Raw genomic sequence first — 17,361 nt, 5'->3', positions numbered from 1 at the left:
CTCTGGCCCATATGATGTCAGGTTTAGGAGAGGGGCATTGTTTTAGAACAGTCATGCAGATCCCATTCTTCCACTAACTGTTCCAGTTTTGGACCATAGAATACCCTAACTGTGCACATCCACAATCATTTGATTGTACAAGCTGTGAAGTTTGTTTTATTTTAAACAAAAAAGGGGAAAGTATGTACTGTTGATGTAGCTGTGTTGGTCCCAGGATATTGGAGAAACAAGGTAGGTGATAGATCATCTTTTACTGGAGCAACTTCTGTGGGTGAGAGAGACAAGCTTTCCCGTTTATTGGGAGATTTCAGAGTAACAGCCGTGTTAGTCTGTATTCGCAAAAAGAAAAGGAGTCCTTGTGGCACCTTAGAGACTAACCAATTTATTTGAGCATAAGCTTTCGTGAGCTACAGCTCACTTCATCGGCTGCATACTGTGGAAAGTGTAGAAGATCTTTTTATATACACACAAAGCATGAAAAAAATACCTCCTCCCACCCCACTCTCCTGCTGGTAATAGCTTATCTAAAGTGATCACTCCTTACAATGTGTATGATAATCAAGGTGGGCCATTTCCAGCACAAATCCAGGGTTTAAACAAGAATGTCGGGGGGGGGGGGGGGGAAGCGGGTAGGAAAAAACAAGGGGAAATAGGCTTGAATAGAGACTGGGAATGGCTAAGTCATTATGCAAGGTAACCTAAGTTAATTGTATCCAATTTGAAAATGAATTCTAATTCAACAGTTTCTTGCTGGAGTCTGGATTTGAAGTTTTTTTGTTGTAATATCGCAACTTTCATGTCTGTAATCACGTGACCAGAGAGATTGAAGTGTTCTCTAACTGGTTTATGAATGTTATAATTCTTGACATCTGATTTGTGTCCATTTATTCTTTTACGTAGAGACTGTCCAGTTTGACCAATGTACATGGCAGAGGGGCATTGCTGGCACATGATGGCATATATCACATTGGTGGATGTGCAGGTGAACGAGCCTCTGATAGTGTGGCTGATGTTATTAGGACCTGTGATGGTGTCCCCTGAATAGATGTGGGCACAGTTGCAAGGATAGGTTCCTGGGTTAGTGGTTCTGTTGTGTGGTATGTGGTTGCTGGTGAGTATTTGCTTCAGGTTGGGGGGCTGTCTGTAGGCAAGGACTGGCCTGTCTCCCAAGATTTGTGAGTGTTGAGTCATCCTTCAGGATAGGTTGTAGATCCTTAATAATGCGTTGGAGGGGTTTTAGTTGGGGATTGAAGGTGACGGCTAGTGGCGTTCTGTTATTTTCTTTGTTAGGCCTGTCCTGTAGTAGGTGACTTCTGGGAACTCTTCTGGCTCCATCAATCTGTTTCTTCACTTCCGCAGGTGGGTACTGTAGTTGTAAGAATGCTTGATAGAGATCTTGTAGGTGTTTGTCTCTGTCTGAAGGGTTGGAGCAAATTCGGTTGTATCGCAGAGCTTGGCTGTAGACAATGGATCGTGTGGTGTGGTCAGGGTGAAAGCTGGAGGCATGTAGGTAGGAGAAGCAGTCAGTAGGTTTCCGGGATAGGGTGGTGTTTATGTGACCATCGTTTATTAGCACTGTAGTGTCCAGGAAGTGGATCTCTTGTGTGGACTGGACCAGGCCGAGGTTGATGGTGGGATGGAAATTGTTGAAATCATGGTGGAATTCCTCAAGGGCTTCTTTTCCATGGGTCCAGATGATGAAGATGTCATCAATATAGCGCAAGTAGAGTAGGGGCGTTAGGGGACGAGAGCTGAGGAAGCGTTGTTCTAAATCAGCCATAAAAATGTTGGCATACTGTGGGGCCATGCGGGTACCCATAGCAGTGCCGCTGATCTGAAGGTATACATTGTCCCCAAATGTGAAATAGTTATGGGTAAGGACAAAGTCACAAAGTTCAGCCACCAGGTTAGCCGAGACATTATTGGGGATAGTGTTCTTGACGGCTTGTAGTCCATCTTTGTGTGGAATGTTGGTGTAGAGGGCTTCTACATCCATAGTGGCCAGGATGGTATTATCAGGAAGATCACCGATGGATTGTAGTTTCCTCAGGAAGTCAGTGTTGTCTCGAAGGTAGCTGGGAGTGCTGGTAGCGTAGGGCCTGAGGAGGGAGTCTACATAGCCAGACAATCCTGCTGTCAGGGTGCCAATGCCTGAGATGATGGGGCGCCCAGGATTTCCAGGTTTATGGATCTTGGGTAGTAGATAGAATATCCCAGGTCAGGGTTCCAGGGGTGCGTCTGTGCGGATTTGATCTTGTGCTTTTTCAGGGAGTTTCTTGAGCAAATGCTGTAGTTGCTTTCGGTAACTCTCAGTGGGATCAGAGGGTAATGGCTTGTAGAAAGTGGTGTTGGAGAGCTGCCGAGCAGCCTCTTGTTCATATTCCGACCTATTCATGACGACAACAGCACCTCCTTTGTCAGCCTTTATGATTATGATGTCGGAGTTGTTTCTGAGGCTGTGGATGGCATTGTGTTCCGCACTGCTGAGGTTATGGGGCAAGTGATGCTGCTTTTCCACAATTTCAGCCCATGCACGTCGGCGGAAGCACTCTATGTAGAAGTCCAGTCTGCTGTTTCGACCTTCAGGAGGAGTTCACCCAGAATCCTTCTTTTTGTAGTGTTGGTAGGGAGGTCTCTGTGGATTAGTATGTTGTTCAGAGGTATGTTGGAAATATTCCTTGAGTCGGAGACGTCGAAAATAGGATTCTAGGTCACATAAACCAGTCGGAGAACACTACAGTCTCTCTGGTCACACGATTACAGACATGAAAGTTGCTATATTACAACAAAAAAACTTCAAATCCAGACTCCAGCGAGAAACTTTCGAATTAGAATTCATTTTCAAATTGGATACAATTAACCTAGGCTTGAATAGAGACTGGGAATGGCTAAGTCATTATGCAAGGTAACCTATTTCCCCTTGTTTTTTCCTACCCGCTCCCCCCCCCCACGTTCTTGTTTAAACCCTGGATTTGTGCTGGAAATGGCCCACCTTGATTATCATACACATTGTAAGGAGAGTGATCACTTTAGATAAGCTATTACCAGCAGGAGAGTGGGGTGGGAGGAGGTATTTTTTCATGCTTTGTGTGTATATAAAAAGATCTTCTACACTTTCCACAGTATGCAGCCGATGAAGTGAGCTGTAGCTCATGAAAGCTTATGCTCAAATAAATTGGTTAGTCTCTAAGGTGCCACAAGGACTCCTTTTCTTTTTGAGCTTATTGGGAGTTCTTCAGGTCTGGGAAAGGTAAGTGTCACAGCTAAAAACAAGACTGAACCTGTACTTTAGCATAAGCTGTTAACACATATTCTAAAAGGACCATTCAAGATTAAGGGGCCTGTTAACACCTCTGTGGTCATAGGACACAAAAAGGGGCAGGGAGAAGGGGGTGCTATACTAGGACAAGTCACCAACTTAAAGCAGCACCAGACTCTGCCACAACAACAGATGCAACACCTGCAGACAAATCTCCACGGCTACAACAATCAATGTCCACCACAACACACCTTTCAAGAGCCATGGGTCCTACACATGTCACAACATGTGGTGCCTATCACAACATGTGGTGTACCTCAGCCAGTGCACTAAATGTCCCAACAGCTATGGGGAGGAAACCAGACAATAACTACACCCTTGAATGAACTCACAAGAAAATGATAGAAGACAAAACTATCATATCACCTGTGGGTGAACACAGTCCTCATCTTCAAAGGAAACCTGCACAACACTTTCAAAAGACAAGCCTGGGAGTTTAAATTCATAACTTTGCTAGCCATTAAAAAACATAGCCTTAATAAAGACACTGGATTTATAGCTTATTACAACACGCCGTAACCCACTAACCCCCATTTTTGTCCTATGACTACAGGCATGCTAAACGGGCCACTTCATCTTCAAAGGTCCCTAAGAAACAGTGGTTCTCAGCCAGGGGCTGCAAGCAGGTTTCAGGGGGTTCTCCAAACATGGCCAGCATTAAGCTTGCTAGGGCCAGGGGCAGAAAGCCAAAGCCCTGCTGCGCCAGACTGCAGCCTGGGCCCCTGAGCTCCACCTCCTGAAGCTGAAGCCGAAGCCTGAGCAACTTATTTTTGCGGTGGCCCCCGGGGCATATTGCCCGGGGCAACTGCCCTGCTTTCTACTCCCGAATACTGGTCCTGGCTTTTATACGCAAAGAAAAAGTTGTTGTGACACAGGTGGGCTGTGGAGTTTTTACATCATGTTGGGGGGGGGGGGGGGGGTTTCAGAAAGAAAAAAGTTGAGAATGCCTGCCTTAGAATATGCACTAACTACTTATGCTAAACTATCTGCTCTATCTTGTATTTAGCTGTGACACTTTGGTTACCTCTCTCAGACCTGAAAAAGAGCTCTGTGTAGCATGAAAGCTTCTCTCAGACCAACAGAAGTTGGTCTAATAAAAGCGATTACCTCAGTCCTCACCCACCTTCTATTTCTAAAAGCGGGAAATTAAAGTTAACCGTTTTCAAAGTCCTTTAAAAAATTACATGCTTATGAAAGGCACAAAGTTTTTAATCTACGTAAAAGTTATTTTACATGGATTGATCTAGGATTTACATTTTCCATGATTCAGGCAAAACATTTAACAATGAAATTCTCCTTGCTTTAGTTAATATTTACAGGGACATAACCAGTTAACTCAAAATAAGTTATATTCAATAAAAGGTAACAGCCTCCCTTCTGAAGATGCTTCTAGAATGCAGGATCTCTTGACGCCAACACGTACAAATGAGACTCATTTGGTGCTGCAGAGTTATATTCAATGGACATCCAATTCTTCAGTACAGGTGATCTTGTACTTTCCAATATAAAAATTATTTTCTAGGGTTATTACTATACCCACAGTAAGGATATAAAACAGTCCGCTCCTTTGTTGTTTTAAGTTATTTCACCAGCCTTTTTCTCTTTTTCAAAAGTGCATCTCGTAATGCCAACTAGAATACAAAAAACAAATAAATAAAATAAATCGTGTTGCATAACAGTGCAATATTGAGGTATTCTTACTACAAGTTTTCAAGTATTTAACTGGTTGCAGAGTAGCAGCCATGTTAGTCTGTATCCGCAAAAAGAAAAGGAGTACTTGTGGCACCTTGGAGACTAATAAATTTGAGCATAAGCTTTTGTGGGCCACAGCCCACTTCAGCCCACTTTATCAGATGCATCTGATGAAGTGGGCTGTAGCCCACAAAAGCTTATGCTCAAATAAATTTGTTAGTCTCCAAGGTGTCATAAGTACTCCAGTTCTTTTTAAGTATTTAACTGAAATACCAATATAGCACCCATCATGCAGCAATCCCCATGTGATGTGAAAACCGTATATATATAAAATCCTGTTCATTGCTGGCATGTAGCCACCTATAGGATGGGAGACATTAGCAGGCAAGATCGCCACACAGGAATTCAAAAAACACACCATAGTTAAAACTGTGGCCTTAATTCAGTTATAGATTGGAGGACAAGTGCTACTAATTATAGCAGGGACTAGATTTTCCTGGATGCAATAGCTGACAGATTTCTTCACCTAACTGTAGCCAAACCAGCAAGATGTGATGCCATTTTAGATTTGGTATTGGTGAGTAGTGTGGATCTCATAGAAGAGCTGATTGTAGGTGACCCTTGGTTCACGTGATCATGAGCTAATTCAGTTTAAGCTAAATGGAAGGATAAACAAAAATGGATCTGCAACTAGGATTTCAAAAGGGTAAACTTTAAAAAAATTAAGGGAAGTAGTTAGGGAAGTGGACTGGACTGAAGCACTCAAGGATCTGAATGTGGAGGAGGCTTGGAATTACTTTAAGTCAAAATTGCAGAAAGTATCTGATGCCTGCATCCCAAGCAAGGAGAAAAAGTCCATAGGGAAGGGTTGCAGACCAAGCTGGATGAGCAAGCATCTCAAACAGGTTATTAAGAGACAGTACAAAGCCTATGAGGAATGGAGGAAGGGATGAATCAACAAGGAAAACTACCTCTTGGAAGTCAGAAAGTGCAGGGGAAAAGTGAGAATTGCCAAAAGCCAAGCAGAGTTGGACCTTGCAAAGGAAATTAAAACCAACAGTAAAATGTTCTATAGCCGTATAAATAAAAAGAAAACAAGGAAAGAAGAAGTGGGACTGCTAAGCACCAAGGATGGGGAATTTTCCCCTGGGTCAGATTGGCAGAGACCCTGGAGGTATTTTGCCTTCCTCTGCAGCATGAGGCACGGGTCACTTGCAGGTTTAAATTAGTGTAAAGGGTGGATTCTCTGTAACAAAGTCTTAAATCATTATTTGAGGACTTCAGTAACTCAGACAGAGGTTATGGATTGAAGACAGGACGGGGTAAGTAAAGTTCTGTGGCCTGCAATATGCAGGAGGTCAAGAGATCATGATGATCCCTTCTGGCCTTAAAGTCTATGAGTCACCCGACTGGAATCAAGCCAGCCTGCCTGGGCTAGTGCCCTAGGTACTCTATGCACAGAGGTATTAACAGCTATGTATTTAATGTCACACACTTTGCTACTTTGAAACAGAACTTGGCACAAACAATTAGGAAGAGGTACATTGAGATAAAATTGGATATTCACTGCCAAAAGCTTTTATAAAAACAGTAATTTGGAAACAATTTAATTCTTATTTTAAGCACTTAGGAAAGTTTAATATACTAACTAAAATTACCCTTTTAAGGAAAAGCTATTATAACTTTTCTAGTGACACACTAATCAGGCTAGACTTAATAACTTAGTCTAGAAAATATTAAAAATGCCAAGAAACCAAGCAGATTATTTAGTACTTTAGGAAAAAAATCTCGATATATATTGTAAAAATGAGAGGCAAAGACCGCTCATAAACCCCTACACCAAAAACCATGGCAGGCACTGTCGTGATAGGGATCATACTCACACCTAGATAGAATTGATAATACAACCAAGAGTCAGTGAAGTCCTAGATTCAAGCAGTAAACATAGCAGTAGTGACACTTCTTAGACACTACAATAAAAAAATCACTAATGTAATTAATGTAATATAAATGTTATTGCACTGTGTCAATGGTGTTAAACTGGAAAAGATCAGTACAATATCACTCTTGTCCCTTTAAGTAGGTTTAAAGTAATTTCTTTAAAGGGCAAATGAAGCTTCTTAAAAAAAAGAAAAAGAAAAAGAAAGACTGACATTTACAAGTACAGAGTCACTCTAGAGAGGTTCTGCCAGAAATGTAGACACATTTAAAACAGGGCTGTCAATTAAACACAAAACCAATCAACTAGATTAAAAAAATAGTCACGATTAATTGCAGTTTTAATCTCATTGTTAAACAATAACAGAAACACCAATTTAAAATTATAATATTTTAGATGTTTTCGTTTTAAAATATATTGATTTCAATTATAACCCAGAATATGTGTACAGTTCTCACTTGATATTTTTATTGCAAATATCTGCACTGTAAAAAAAATAGTATATTTCATTCACCTCATACAAGTACTATAGTGCGATCTCTTTATCGTGAAAATTGTTGGGACTTGTAAGGGTTAAGTAAAGACCTGGGAAACCACTGGTGTGCTATCATGGTAATAGAGAGTAGGCATAGGCACGCACTATTTCTTCGCTTAATCGATAAAGTTACCATCCTCTCCCTTCCCTTCTGCTTGTTAAGGATAGATAAGCGCTGCAGCTACATAAGGAATGTGGTTGTCTGAAGGATACCCCATGTGTGAAGAAGTGTTATCTCCCCCACCTTCCTTTCCCAGCTACATAAATGAGCTCGAGACATGGCCCTTCCTCCCTTCCCTGCAAACTGCGATTAAGGGAACCTGTGGCTACAATTACATTTCTTTGCAGTATCTTCAAGGTAAAAATGTCTGTAGAATATGCTTAATGCTATAAACAGTAAACAGGGGCGGATATATGATATTCAGCATATAGCTATTAATATTCATTATATGGGCATTCATATTATCAAATAAGGGGTTTGGGGGCATTGTAGTAAATGTGGGTATTTACATATTAACTTAGATAAAAGAGCGTGATGTGATTAACTCAGGGCTTACTCAACAACTGGGTCAAGGGGAACAAGTACCGTAATAAAGAAGTCCATTCACTCAATCCGCCTCTGGGTCCTCCTGCTCATTCTTTCCATCTCTAACAAAAATGCAACTTACAAACGTAGATTTTGTTTCTGAGTGCAGTTATGTAAACACACACAAAAATAAACCATGTCAAACTTTAGAGCCTAAAGTCCACTCAGTCCTACTTCTTGTTCATCCAATCACTTAGACAAACAAGTTGTTTATATTTACAGGAGATAATTCTGCCCGCTTATTTACATATGTCACCTGAAAGTGAGAACAGGCGTTCACGTTGCATTGCTGTAGATAGCACTGCGAAGTATTTGCATGCCAGATATGCTTAACATTCGTAAGCCCCTTCATGCTTTAACTTGTAGTCTCTCAAATGTTTTACGTTGTTTCGTTTTTGAATGCAGTTATAGTAAAAAAAAAAAAAATAATCCTACATTTGTAAATTGTACTTTCACAATAAAGAGATTGCACTACGGTACTTGTATGAGGTGAATGAAAAATACTCATCTTTTTTTACACTGCAAATATTTGTAATAAAAAATATAAAGTGAGCGCTGTACACTTTTTATCCTCTGCTGTAACTGAAAATCAATATATTTGAAAATGTAGAAAAACATCCAAAAATATTTATAATAAATTTAAAGTGGTATTCTATTATTGTTTAACAGTGCGATTACAACTGCGATTAATTGCAAAATTTATTTTAAAGGTTTGACAGCCCTAATTTAAAATGGGGATTTTAGCTCTGGAACTATAAAATCAAATTTTAGTTCTTTTAAGCCGTTCCCTTCCCAACAGGGGCCTTCAAGCCTTTTGGCTCAAATCACTAACACACTGCTTGTTTTGCTTCTCGCAGAGATCTGATGTAGCGAGGTAGTCTGGCTGCCTACCAAATCAGAGACGTCAACACCTCAATGCAAGTGCAGAGGATTAGCGAGCTCATTAAAGTACCTAAGCCACTCATTCACAAAGTGAACCTCTTGTGTTTTATAAGAGAGGGTGGAATCAGCACATTGCTGCAGTCAATGGGATCAGCCTAGATCCCACTTTTGTGGGAAATGGAGAAGATACCAAGTAAAGAGCAGATTTAGAGGTACTGCTCCAGAGTCATGTTATTTAATAAAACATCATATAAGAATACCCAGGATCTACTTTCCTCATCTGGTTTGTAAAGAAAAGCCACTGGCGGACCATTCTCAACACTGTTTGGCTGCCTTTAGCAGGGAATAAAAAGCCAGAAACAGACCCTGGAGCTACTCACTGGGACCCAAATCTTACCGACAAAGGGGTGTTTATAATGAAGTCAGTACATATGCTCTACCAAAGAGACAGCTTGGTGAGAAAGCCACAAGGCAGGATTTTCCTGGAAATGGCTCTTTGAGCAAGTATAGCGGCATTATAATAGTCAGCAACATTTTGGCCTTGATTTTCCAGAGCAGATGAGAGGATTTCAGGAGGCACCTTTGATCATAGATACAGCATGCCCAGCCAGAACGAGAGGGAGGACAGACCTGTCTCTGGTGAATAAGGTAATCAGGAAGATGGTGACTGTGAAATGAGGGTTTGAAGAGGAGCCCAAAGGAAAAGAAAAGGATAGACTAAAAGGCCTGTCTGCAAAGCCAATTCTACCACGCAAAGGCAGCATGTTCTGTCACACTGGTGTCCCTGATTGTAGTATAATCAAAGTTTGATCTTGCCAATGCCAAGGGGCCCACGCTGTGTTATAATTACATTCCCATATTATGCTACAGCCCTAATATAACTTCACCACGATTTGGTGTTTTCTACGCAGACAAGTCCAAGCCAGTTATAAGAAAGCCCCCCAGCACTGGCAGCCATTGGTCTGCAAGAGCCCAGATCTGTGACTGCTACAAAGCTCAGGCATTTGGGTAGGACATAGGCTAAGGGATGTATAGACTGCACAAGGGGCTTTTTTATTGGATTGGTTGGCAAGTGATCATTAGTTTAAGAGAAGCAGCCTATTATATGTTCATTTGAACTAAGCTTTGTCACAGGAAATCTTTAAGTACATAAAACCTCCTAGAGCACGTGAGGGGCGCTTATTTTAGCTGAAATACAAATAACTAAAATTTGTTGCATACACTGCCCCTGACTAGTCTCCAATTTACTTTGTCACCAATGGGCTGAGTATTAAATACTGACCTGTTTTTCCCTGAAGGAACGTTTATTTTTTGTTCGGACATTGTGACTGTATCTCATCATCATAAAGTTCTTCTGCTTTTTCTTCTCTTTGTTAGTGGAGCTAGCGAACGGATTCATTTTAGTTTTTCTTTTCACAAATTCTTTTCTGTCTGTCTTTCCAGCCTACGGAGGAAAAAATATCCAAACAATTAAAGCCCACAGGGTTATCTTTTCTTCTCACAAGTCAGATCATCTAACTGGTCTCCATAGAAATGCCATTTACCCCTGCACACTTTCCACTCCTGGAGCTGCAAATCCAGACTCACTTTGCTTTCCTGAGCGATTTTATGTGCTTTGTGATTGGCTGTTTAACTGTAACTTTTGAATAAGAGCCTCTATTAAAAAAAAAAAAAAAAAGGTTTTAAAATTCCCAGCATCAGCCACAGTCAGAGACAGGGAACCAGACTAAAGTTATCCATTGGTCTGTGCCAGGTCGGCAAAGAACCCAGGAGGGGGAGGCAACCAGTTACCTAGCTGTCATTCATGCCTGAGCCCTTTGAAACCTGCCCCTACTGTGTTCTTGTAACTCTGCAGGTTGCAAAGCCTGAAACCCCTGAAAATCTGCAAGGAAGAAGATCTGGAATATCATGGCTCCTCACCATGGCTGTGGCCAGTCTTGTTTCCTTGTCTGATTTAGGCTTCTTATGTAGATGCTCAATATCTCTGAGCGAAAGCAACTCTCCCCTGCAAAACAAAAAGAGATTATGATGTTGTCTGGCATCACGAGAGCCTTTACCACGCACGGATCTATCCTCACCCTCTCTATCATCTCTCATTCATTCTCGAGATATGGCTTCTGAGCTCACTGCCCACTTTCACACAAGCACCTGTATGCTTTGTCCCATGCTGCCCTTATGCATGGGAGGAGCTACCCATAAACATCTGCACAGCTGCCTCAGTGTCCACCTTCAAATCCCTTTTTAACTACCATACCTACAAAAATCTCAGCAGCGGTCAGTCAGCCGGTGTGCTGAGACCACAGCCTATCAAGCTGACAAGTATCGTCTCATTGGTCCCTTGTGCTGACCCCCCTATATTCACTCACTGCCTTGTCTCATACTTAGATTGGAAGCTGTGTAGCATGAGGACACATCTTTTTATTATACATTTATACAGCACGTAACACAATGAGGTCCTGGCCCATGGTTCAGGCTCCTAAGGGCTCCTGCAGTAGAAATAATATCCATTATACCACCTGAGTGAAAAGGAATTTTGTATTCTACCTGCTCTCCTCGTCGCTGTCTATTGCAATGTTCTTCCTCTTTGCAGCTTTGCCAGGTGCTGAGTTGAGCTCTTTGGCTATCTGGGCCAGGTGTATTTTCTGGAAGTCTTCTTGAGTTAAAACCCGGCTCGTGCTAACTGCTGCTGCTTTGGCTTTCTGTTCTTCTACAGGCATGCTTTTGATCTTCTCCCCCTTTAAATGCGGACAACAGTGACAATCATCAGGGTCTTTAAAGCAATGGTGTTGTATGGTTTATTTGTACACTATAATCTTATTGTAAAGGCAAGTCCTGTTTCTCTCCACCTAAGCAGGTCGCTGGAGAGAAACAGGACTTGCCTTTATAATAAGGGCATATGGTTGGTTAGGGCAGAAGACCAGAATATGTGGGAGGTGAGAGGCGTAGGGGAGGGAGTAGCACTGGCCTTCTTCAGGTCTACAGCAAAGTTCAACAGTGGGTGTAACATTACCAACAGAGCCCACGTTGGGGCACCACGCAGCCTGTGATCAAGGAGTTCCCAGGCTTTCCAGGAAATTGGTTGAGTGTGCTTGTTCATGTATAAGGGAGAGAGAAGGAGTAAGGAGCATTAGAAATGTGCCAAAATACTCCTCCTCTTTGCTGAAGATGGAGAGAATTTGCCCTATTCCCCATAGGCCAGTGGTTCTCAACTGTGGTTCACTGCTTGTTCAGGGAAAGCCCCTGGCGGGCCGGGCCGGTTTGTTTACCGGCCGTGTCCGCAGGGTCAGCTGATCACGGCTCCCACTGGCCGCAGTTCGCCGCTCCAGGCCAATGGGGGCTGTGGGAAGGGTGGCCAGCACATCCCTCAGCCTGCACAGCTTCCCACAGCCCCCACTGGCCTGGAGCAGCGAACCGCAGTCAGTGAGAGCCGCAATTGGCCAAACCTGCGGACACGGCAGGTAAACAAACTGGCCTGGCATGCCAGGGGCTTTCCCTGAACAAGTGGTGGTCCACAGTTGAAAACCATTGCCATAGGCTGTAAAATATTTACACACAGGACTGATTCTCCCCTGCTTTGACTTGTGGATATTCACTTATACCTGTGCAATGGTGGTGTGACACACCCCTTTCTCATTAGCTACTGTTTATACACTCCCTTGGCACAGCTGAAAACTACATTAAAGGTGCAAGCCAACGGAGAATCAAGCCCAATCTTTGAAAATCACATTTATATTTAGGCCAGAAAGTGATGACAAAACTCACTATTTCTTGCTGCTCCTCATCTGAGGAATGGTGCACATCTATCCATTCCCCATCTTCATCGTCTTCCTCCTCACCGAGACTGGCACTTTGCCATCCATCTGCCAGGGCAAGAGGCACACACAGTGACTAGAACAGACTTAGTTCAATTGCGTGACAACAAATATAGCAATTAAGACTGGATCCCAGATTTGTTTCCTTCCATGTTATCTCTACCTGCTAAATGCACTACTGTTTTTAAAAGCCCTCCCTTTGCAGTTCTCAATCACCTAGTCCAGATACCACTAGAAATGACAAGCAAGCATTAAAGGGTTGTCAAGTTACGGTAGAGGTTGACTGCTATTTAAAAAGTATACATTTCAGGTATCATCCACAATGTGCTAGATCACGGATTGGCAACCTTTGGCATGCGGCCCATCAGGGAAATCCACTGGCGGGCCGGGCCGGTTTGTTTACCTGCAGCGTCCGCAGGTTCAACTGATCACAGCTCCCACTGGCCGTGGTTCACCATTCCAGGCTAATGGGGGCTGCAGGAAGCGGTGCGGGCCGAGAGATGTGCTAGCTGCTGCTTCCCACAGCCCCCATTGGCCCGAAACAGCAAACCACGGCCAGTGGAAGCTGCGGTCGGCCAAACCTCCGGACGCTACAAGTAAACAAACCGTCCTGGCCCGCCAGCGGATTTCCCTGATGGGCTGCGTGCCAAAGGTTGCTGATCCCTGTGCTACATGCTGTACAAAAATAGTCCATGGACCACAAAGTTGTGTCTCTCAGCAACATTAAGATGTGTGTATTTATATAAAAACCGGCAGTTTGGTGGAAATGGCTTGTGGAAGCTGTCAAAGACAAGACGTGCCCCTAACCAGTTTACTTCAGGCACCTGTTGCATCTTGTAATTAACATAGTACACAAGCTATTTAAGGCAGAAACTGTCACTTTATTACAAGTTTATACAGTAACTAGAATCAGATCCTTCATGGAGGTTGTGATGTCATCATCAGTTGTTGTAAGTGGGACCAACCATAGAAATAAACAAGTTATCCCCAAAGTTGTAAGAAAACACCAAAGGCAGCTTGCAAAACACTGGTGTGCCCGATGTCTAATCACTGGCAATGGAGACAAGCTGTCGTGTAAACCTAATTTACTGCCAGCCTACGTTGCAGTTATTGTAAAGAGCTCTATAAAGTTATAAAATGTGTTTGGAAAAGGCTCTGAAGATAAACAGCGCTACACGAGTGCCCCATGATGTATGGTGCCCTGCGCAGTAGACAAGCAGGCAGTGATATTCTGCCGCATCCCCAACATCCAACCAGTTCACACAGATATGGAAGCAGCACACATTGTATGAAAAAGTCATGTTACATTTTCAACAGCCTGAGCACTGCTCTTCTTAAGTCTTCAAAGTGACTCAAGGACATAGTAAGCAAGCAGTTCTTTATCTTGGGGAGAGCTGAACAGGTGCACTTTTGAAGCCGTATGACCTGCTTTTTCTTGAAGATTAGTCACACAGGCAACAAAACCCTTTTGTTATCTCTTGCTAAAGCAAATACTGCATAAAGCAGCACAGACCCAATGTCAAATATAACTGGGTGTGTATTGCATTCATTCATTCATTCATTCAAGGGCAGCACTAGTGCTGTTTCACTGGACACATGGCCAGGGTTACTCAAGACATTACACTGTCAAACTTTCTGCTTTACAACAAGAGACTTGCACCACACTTTCACATGTAACTAGAACTCTAGTGTCAATGCTGTACGGCCTGGAAGTGAAGAAAAACTAACCAACCTTCCTCGTGTTTCCCTCCTTCTTCTTCCTTATTCTCAACCTCTAATATTTCTGCTCCTGGAATATAATCTTTGGCATCTAATTCTCCATACTCGTGGATTCTGGCTTCTGATGAGGCCTCAGTAGGTTTACCCTATAAGTAAACCAAGTACATGTTGTAAGTAGCTCTTTGTTTTCTTTAATTTCACCAACAGAACATTTTAAAAGGGGCATAAGGTTGGTGGACTCGATCACCAGCCTGGGAAACATGATATGGTAATATACATAGTACTGCTCACAACACACACTGTGGTGTTCCCCCAGCCTCTGGCAATTTAGTCTTATTGGGATCCAGGAAGTGGGCGGGCAAAGCTAAAGGATTCCCCCCCCAAGCCCAAGAGGGGGGTCCACAGGACCTGGAAAACCAAATAATTACAGGGGACAACTAATGAACAACATGGACAGGAGTGCGGTCAAAGGGTCAAACGAAGGGAACTGGACGGGGACTGGCAGTTTAGTGTCAGGATTTCCACCCTGCCTAGGAGGTCCACAGGGCCTCCTGTAGTCCTCTGCCATAGTTACAGGAGAGCATTCTCCCAGCCCTCTCCTGGTCCTGGACTGCCGCAGGTCCTCATTTATATCCCCTAGTGGAAAACATCAGACCCAATCAACTGCTGCTACCCAGCTGGGTCAGTTAATTCCCAACACCTGCCTGCCACGCTGCTCCCCAGAACAGGGCTGGTTGCTCCCCTTAAAGGGCAGACTGCCCTGTTACAAGGTGGTTTTTTCACCAATGAAACAAGAAGTTAGAAATCTGTGTTAGAAATCTGTGCCAGTGTTAGAAATCTGCCAGAGGCACACATCCCAGCATGCCCTCCAAAACTCTGGATTACACTTCTGCAGCTTGGGCCTATTCCGAACAAGCTTTATACATTAATGAGCATTGGAACAACAGAGATCCACAGCCCTCCAGGTTCAGAAAATCCCTCCACCCACTTCTTTTAACAAGGTTAGGTTTTAGTCACACAGAAAAATAAATGATGAAGAGCTTCTGATATTGCATTTTCAGAGCACAGCACTTTATTGAAAAACATCTCCTCTCCATAGATTAACGATGGATTCTGCAGTGAAGCGGTGGGGACAAAGATACTCTACAGCTCTCAAGGCACTTTGCAAAGAAGCACCGTTATCCCCATTTTACAGATGGGGAAACTGAGATGGGAAGTGACTTGCCCAAGGTCACCTAGTAAGCGAGTGGCAGAGCCAGGAATAGAACCCATGTCTCCTAGGTCCAGTGCTCTGTCCTTAGGCCACACTGCCTTTTGCCTTTAGGTGATCTCTCCAGAGCAAAATGCAATGCACATATTCTTAGTTAAAAGTATGCACACAGTTAACCATGTTCACTGGCTAGAGATGTTCAATTTATTTCATCCTCATTTTCAGGATCACAACCCTCCATTTCAGATACAAATTAATGCACATAAACATCACTTACCCTGAATTTTTTTTGTAACATTTGCGGATTCAGTGATCGGAAGAGATGTATCAGAGTTCTTGCAGACATCATTACATCTACAAAACAAATACCAGGAATAAACAAACACCTTGGAAAAAGCAGGATCTGGATCAAATGAAAAGGAAAGCATTGAGCTAGAATTAGGTTTTGTTCTGTGGGTGGGGAGGAGGGTAAAAGGAAAACCGCTATATTTCCTACATCTTTCTCAATAGTAACTTCTTCGCATTATTCTATCTGAGAATCCATGTCTTTCCCTTCTACTCTGGACTACCTACTTTGTAAAACTACCTTCTACTCTTAGCCTTCTTTGCTCTACTCTAGTTTTGTTTATTGGATACAACTCCCCAAAAATCCTTTTTCAAAATTTAAGCAGCTACCAATATCGGTGTGAATCTGTTACTTCTAAAAAAGTAGTGAAGAAGAAAGTGTCTCCAGAACTAGATCAGACATTTCCAAGGTAACTCACACAATCAATATTTATTTAGGACATGAACCTGCATCCCCTACAGTCAGTGATCAACCAATTGACAACGTTCCCATTGATCAAACTGTGCAAGATCAAGCCCTTACGTAGCTTCAGTTCAGGTAGCTGCTAGGCAACTACCCTTTTCCCCTCCCAACTGCTCTGACTACTTCATCTCTCACATGAGGACACCTGAAACAGACACAGAGGTGCAGGAGACTAACATGAGAAATACTCTGAACTCTAACCTATTCCTTACATCAGAACACTCAGCATAAACATGGGGGGAAAAAAAAAAAGAGCAACACGTTTTTCCACCTGCAAAGCACTAAACTTACTTTTATCTTTATGAGATTTGTACAGGGCAAGGTCTTGGAGCAGGTCTTCGGTCATAGCCAGAGGACATCTCGCAGTTATCTCTTTTATCGCATTCATTCTAGAAAAATCAAAGTTTTTAAAAAAAATTTGTCTCAGTTAGAAAAGACCCTGGCTGCAGCATGTTGCACGACCGTGTCTGAGACTCAGGGACGGTCATCTTGAGGCACACAACTCAGTGTTAGAGAAAAGAGCAGCACGGGACTCAACCCCCGAGGTAGCCTATCCAAAGCATGGCAGCTTTGCATAGTCTGTTCTCCTAGCCACCATGATGGACCAGTTTCCAGAGGTGCAAGTGCTCAGCATCTTTGAAAATTAAGATAAAGTACTGGCACAGCAATCACTAACTAGCTAGAAAGCATCCAAGACCAAAGGGTGGAAGTGGGCAGCCCATACAGAAAAGCTAAAACCCTTTAAATCTGTGGACCATGTCTGTGCCTAGAGGAGTCAGGAATCTTGACTGCATTCATCCATGGTTAGATCAGTATAGGACAGCCTATGCTGGGAACCTGTATGCTCACTCAGGAGAGT

General features: G+C 42.9%; 1 protein-coding gene across 1 annotated transcript in view; it reads right to left on the bottom strand.

Moving 5' to 3' along the window:
- Positions 1 to 4,521: 4,521 nt before the first annotated feature.
- SDAD1 (SDA1 domain containing 1) overlaps positions 4,522 to 17,361 on the bottom strand; it is a 37,046-nt gene continuing 24,206 nt past the window's right edge. The window contains exons 15-22 of the mRNA XM_084625785.1: positions 16,794 to 16,891; positions 15,972 to 16,048; positions 14,498 to 14,630; positions 12,716 to 12,813; positions 11,498 to 11,688; positions 10,874 to 10,958; positions 10,236 to 10,397; positions 4,522 to 4,950 (exon numbers count right to left, since the gene is read on the bottom strand). Coding sequence (XP_084481911.1) covers positions 4,900 to 4,950; positions 10,236 to 10,397; positions 10,874 to 10,958; positions 11,498 to 11,688; positions 12,716 to 12,813; positions 14,498 to 14,630; positions 15,972 to 16,048; positions 16,794 to 16,891 — 895 coding nt within the window. The 3' untranslated portion in view covers positions 4,522 to 4,899. The remainder of the gene's footprint in view (positions 4,951 to 10,235; positions 10,398 to 10,873; positions 10,959 to 11,497; positions 11,689 to 12,715; positions 12,814 to 14,497; positions 14,631 to 15,971; positions 16,049 to 16,793; positions 16,892 to 17,361) is intronic.

This window comes from Lepidochelys olivacea, assembly GCF_965140295.1.
Source record: "Lepidochelys olivacea isolate rLepOli2 genome assembly, chromosome: 4".
Classification (NCBI taxonomy): domain Eukaryota; kingdom Metazoa; phylum Chordata; order Testudines; family Cheloniidae; genus Lepidochelys; species Lepidochelys olivacea.
Note: the sequence above shows the minus strand (reverse complement) of the source record. Positions and strands in the feature narration are given on the sequence as shown.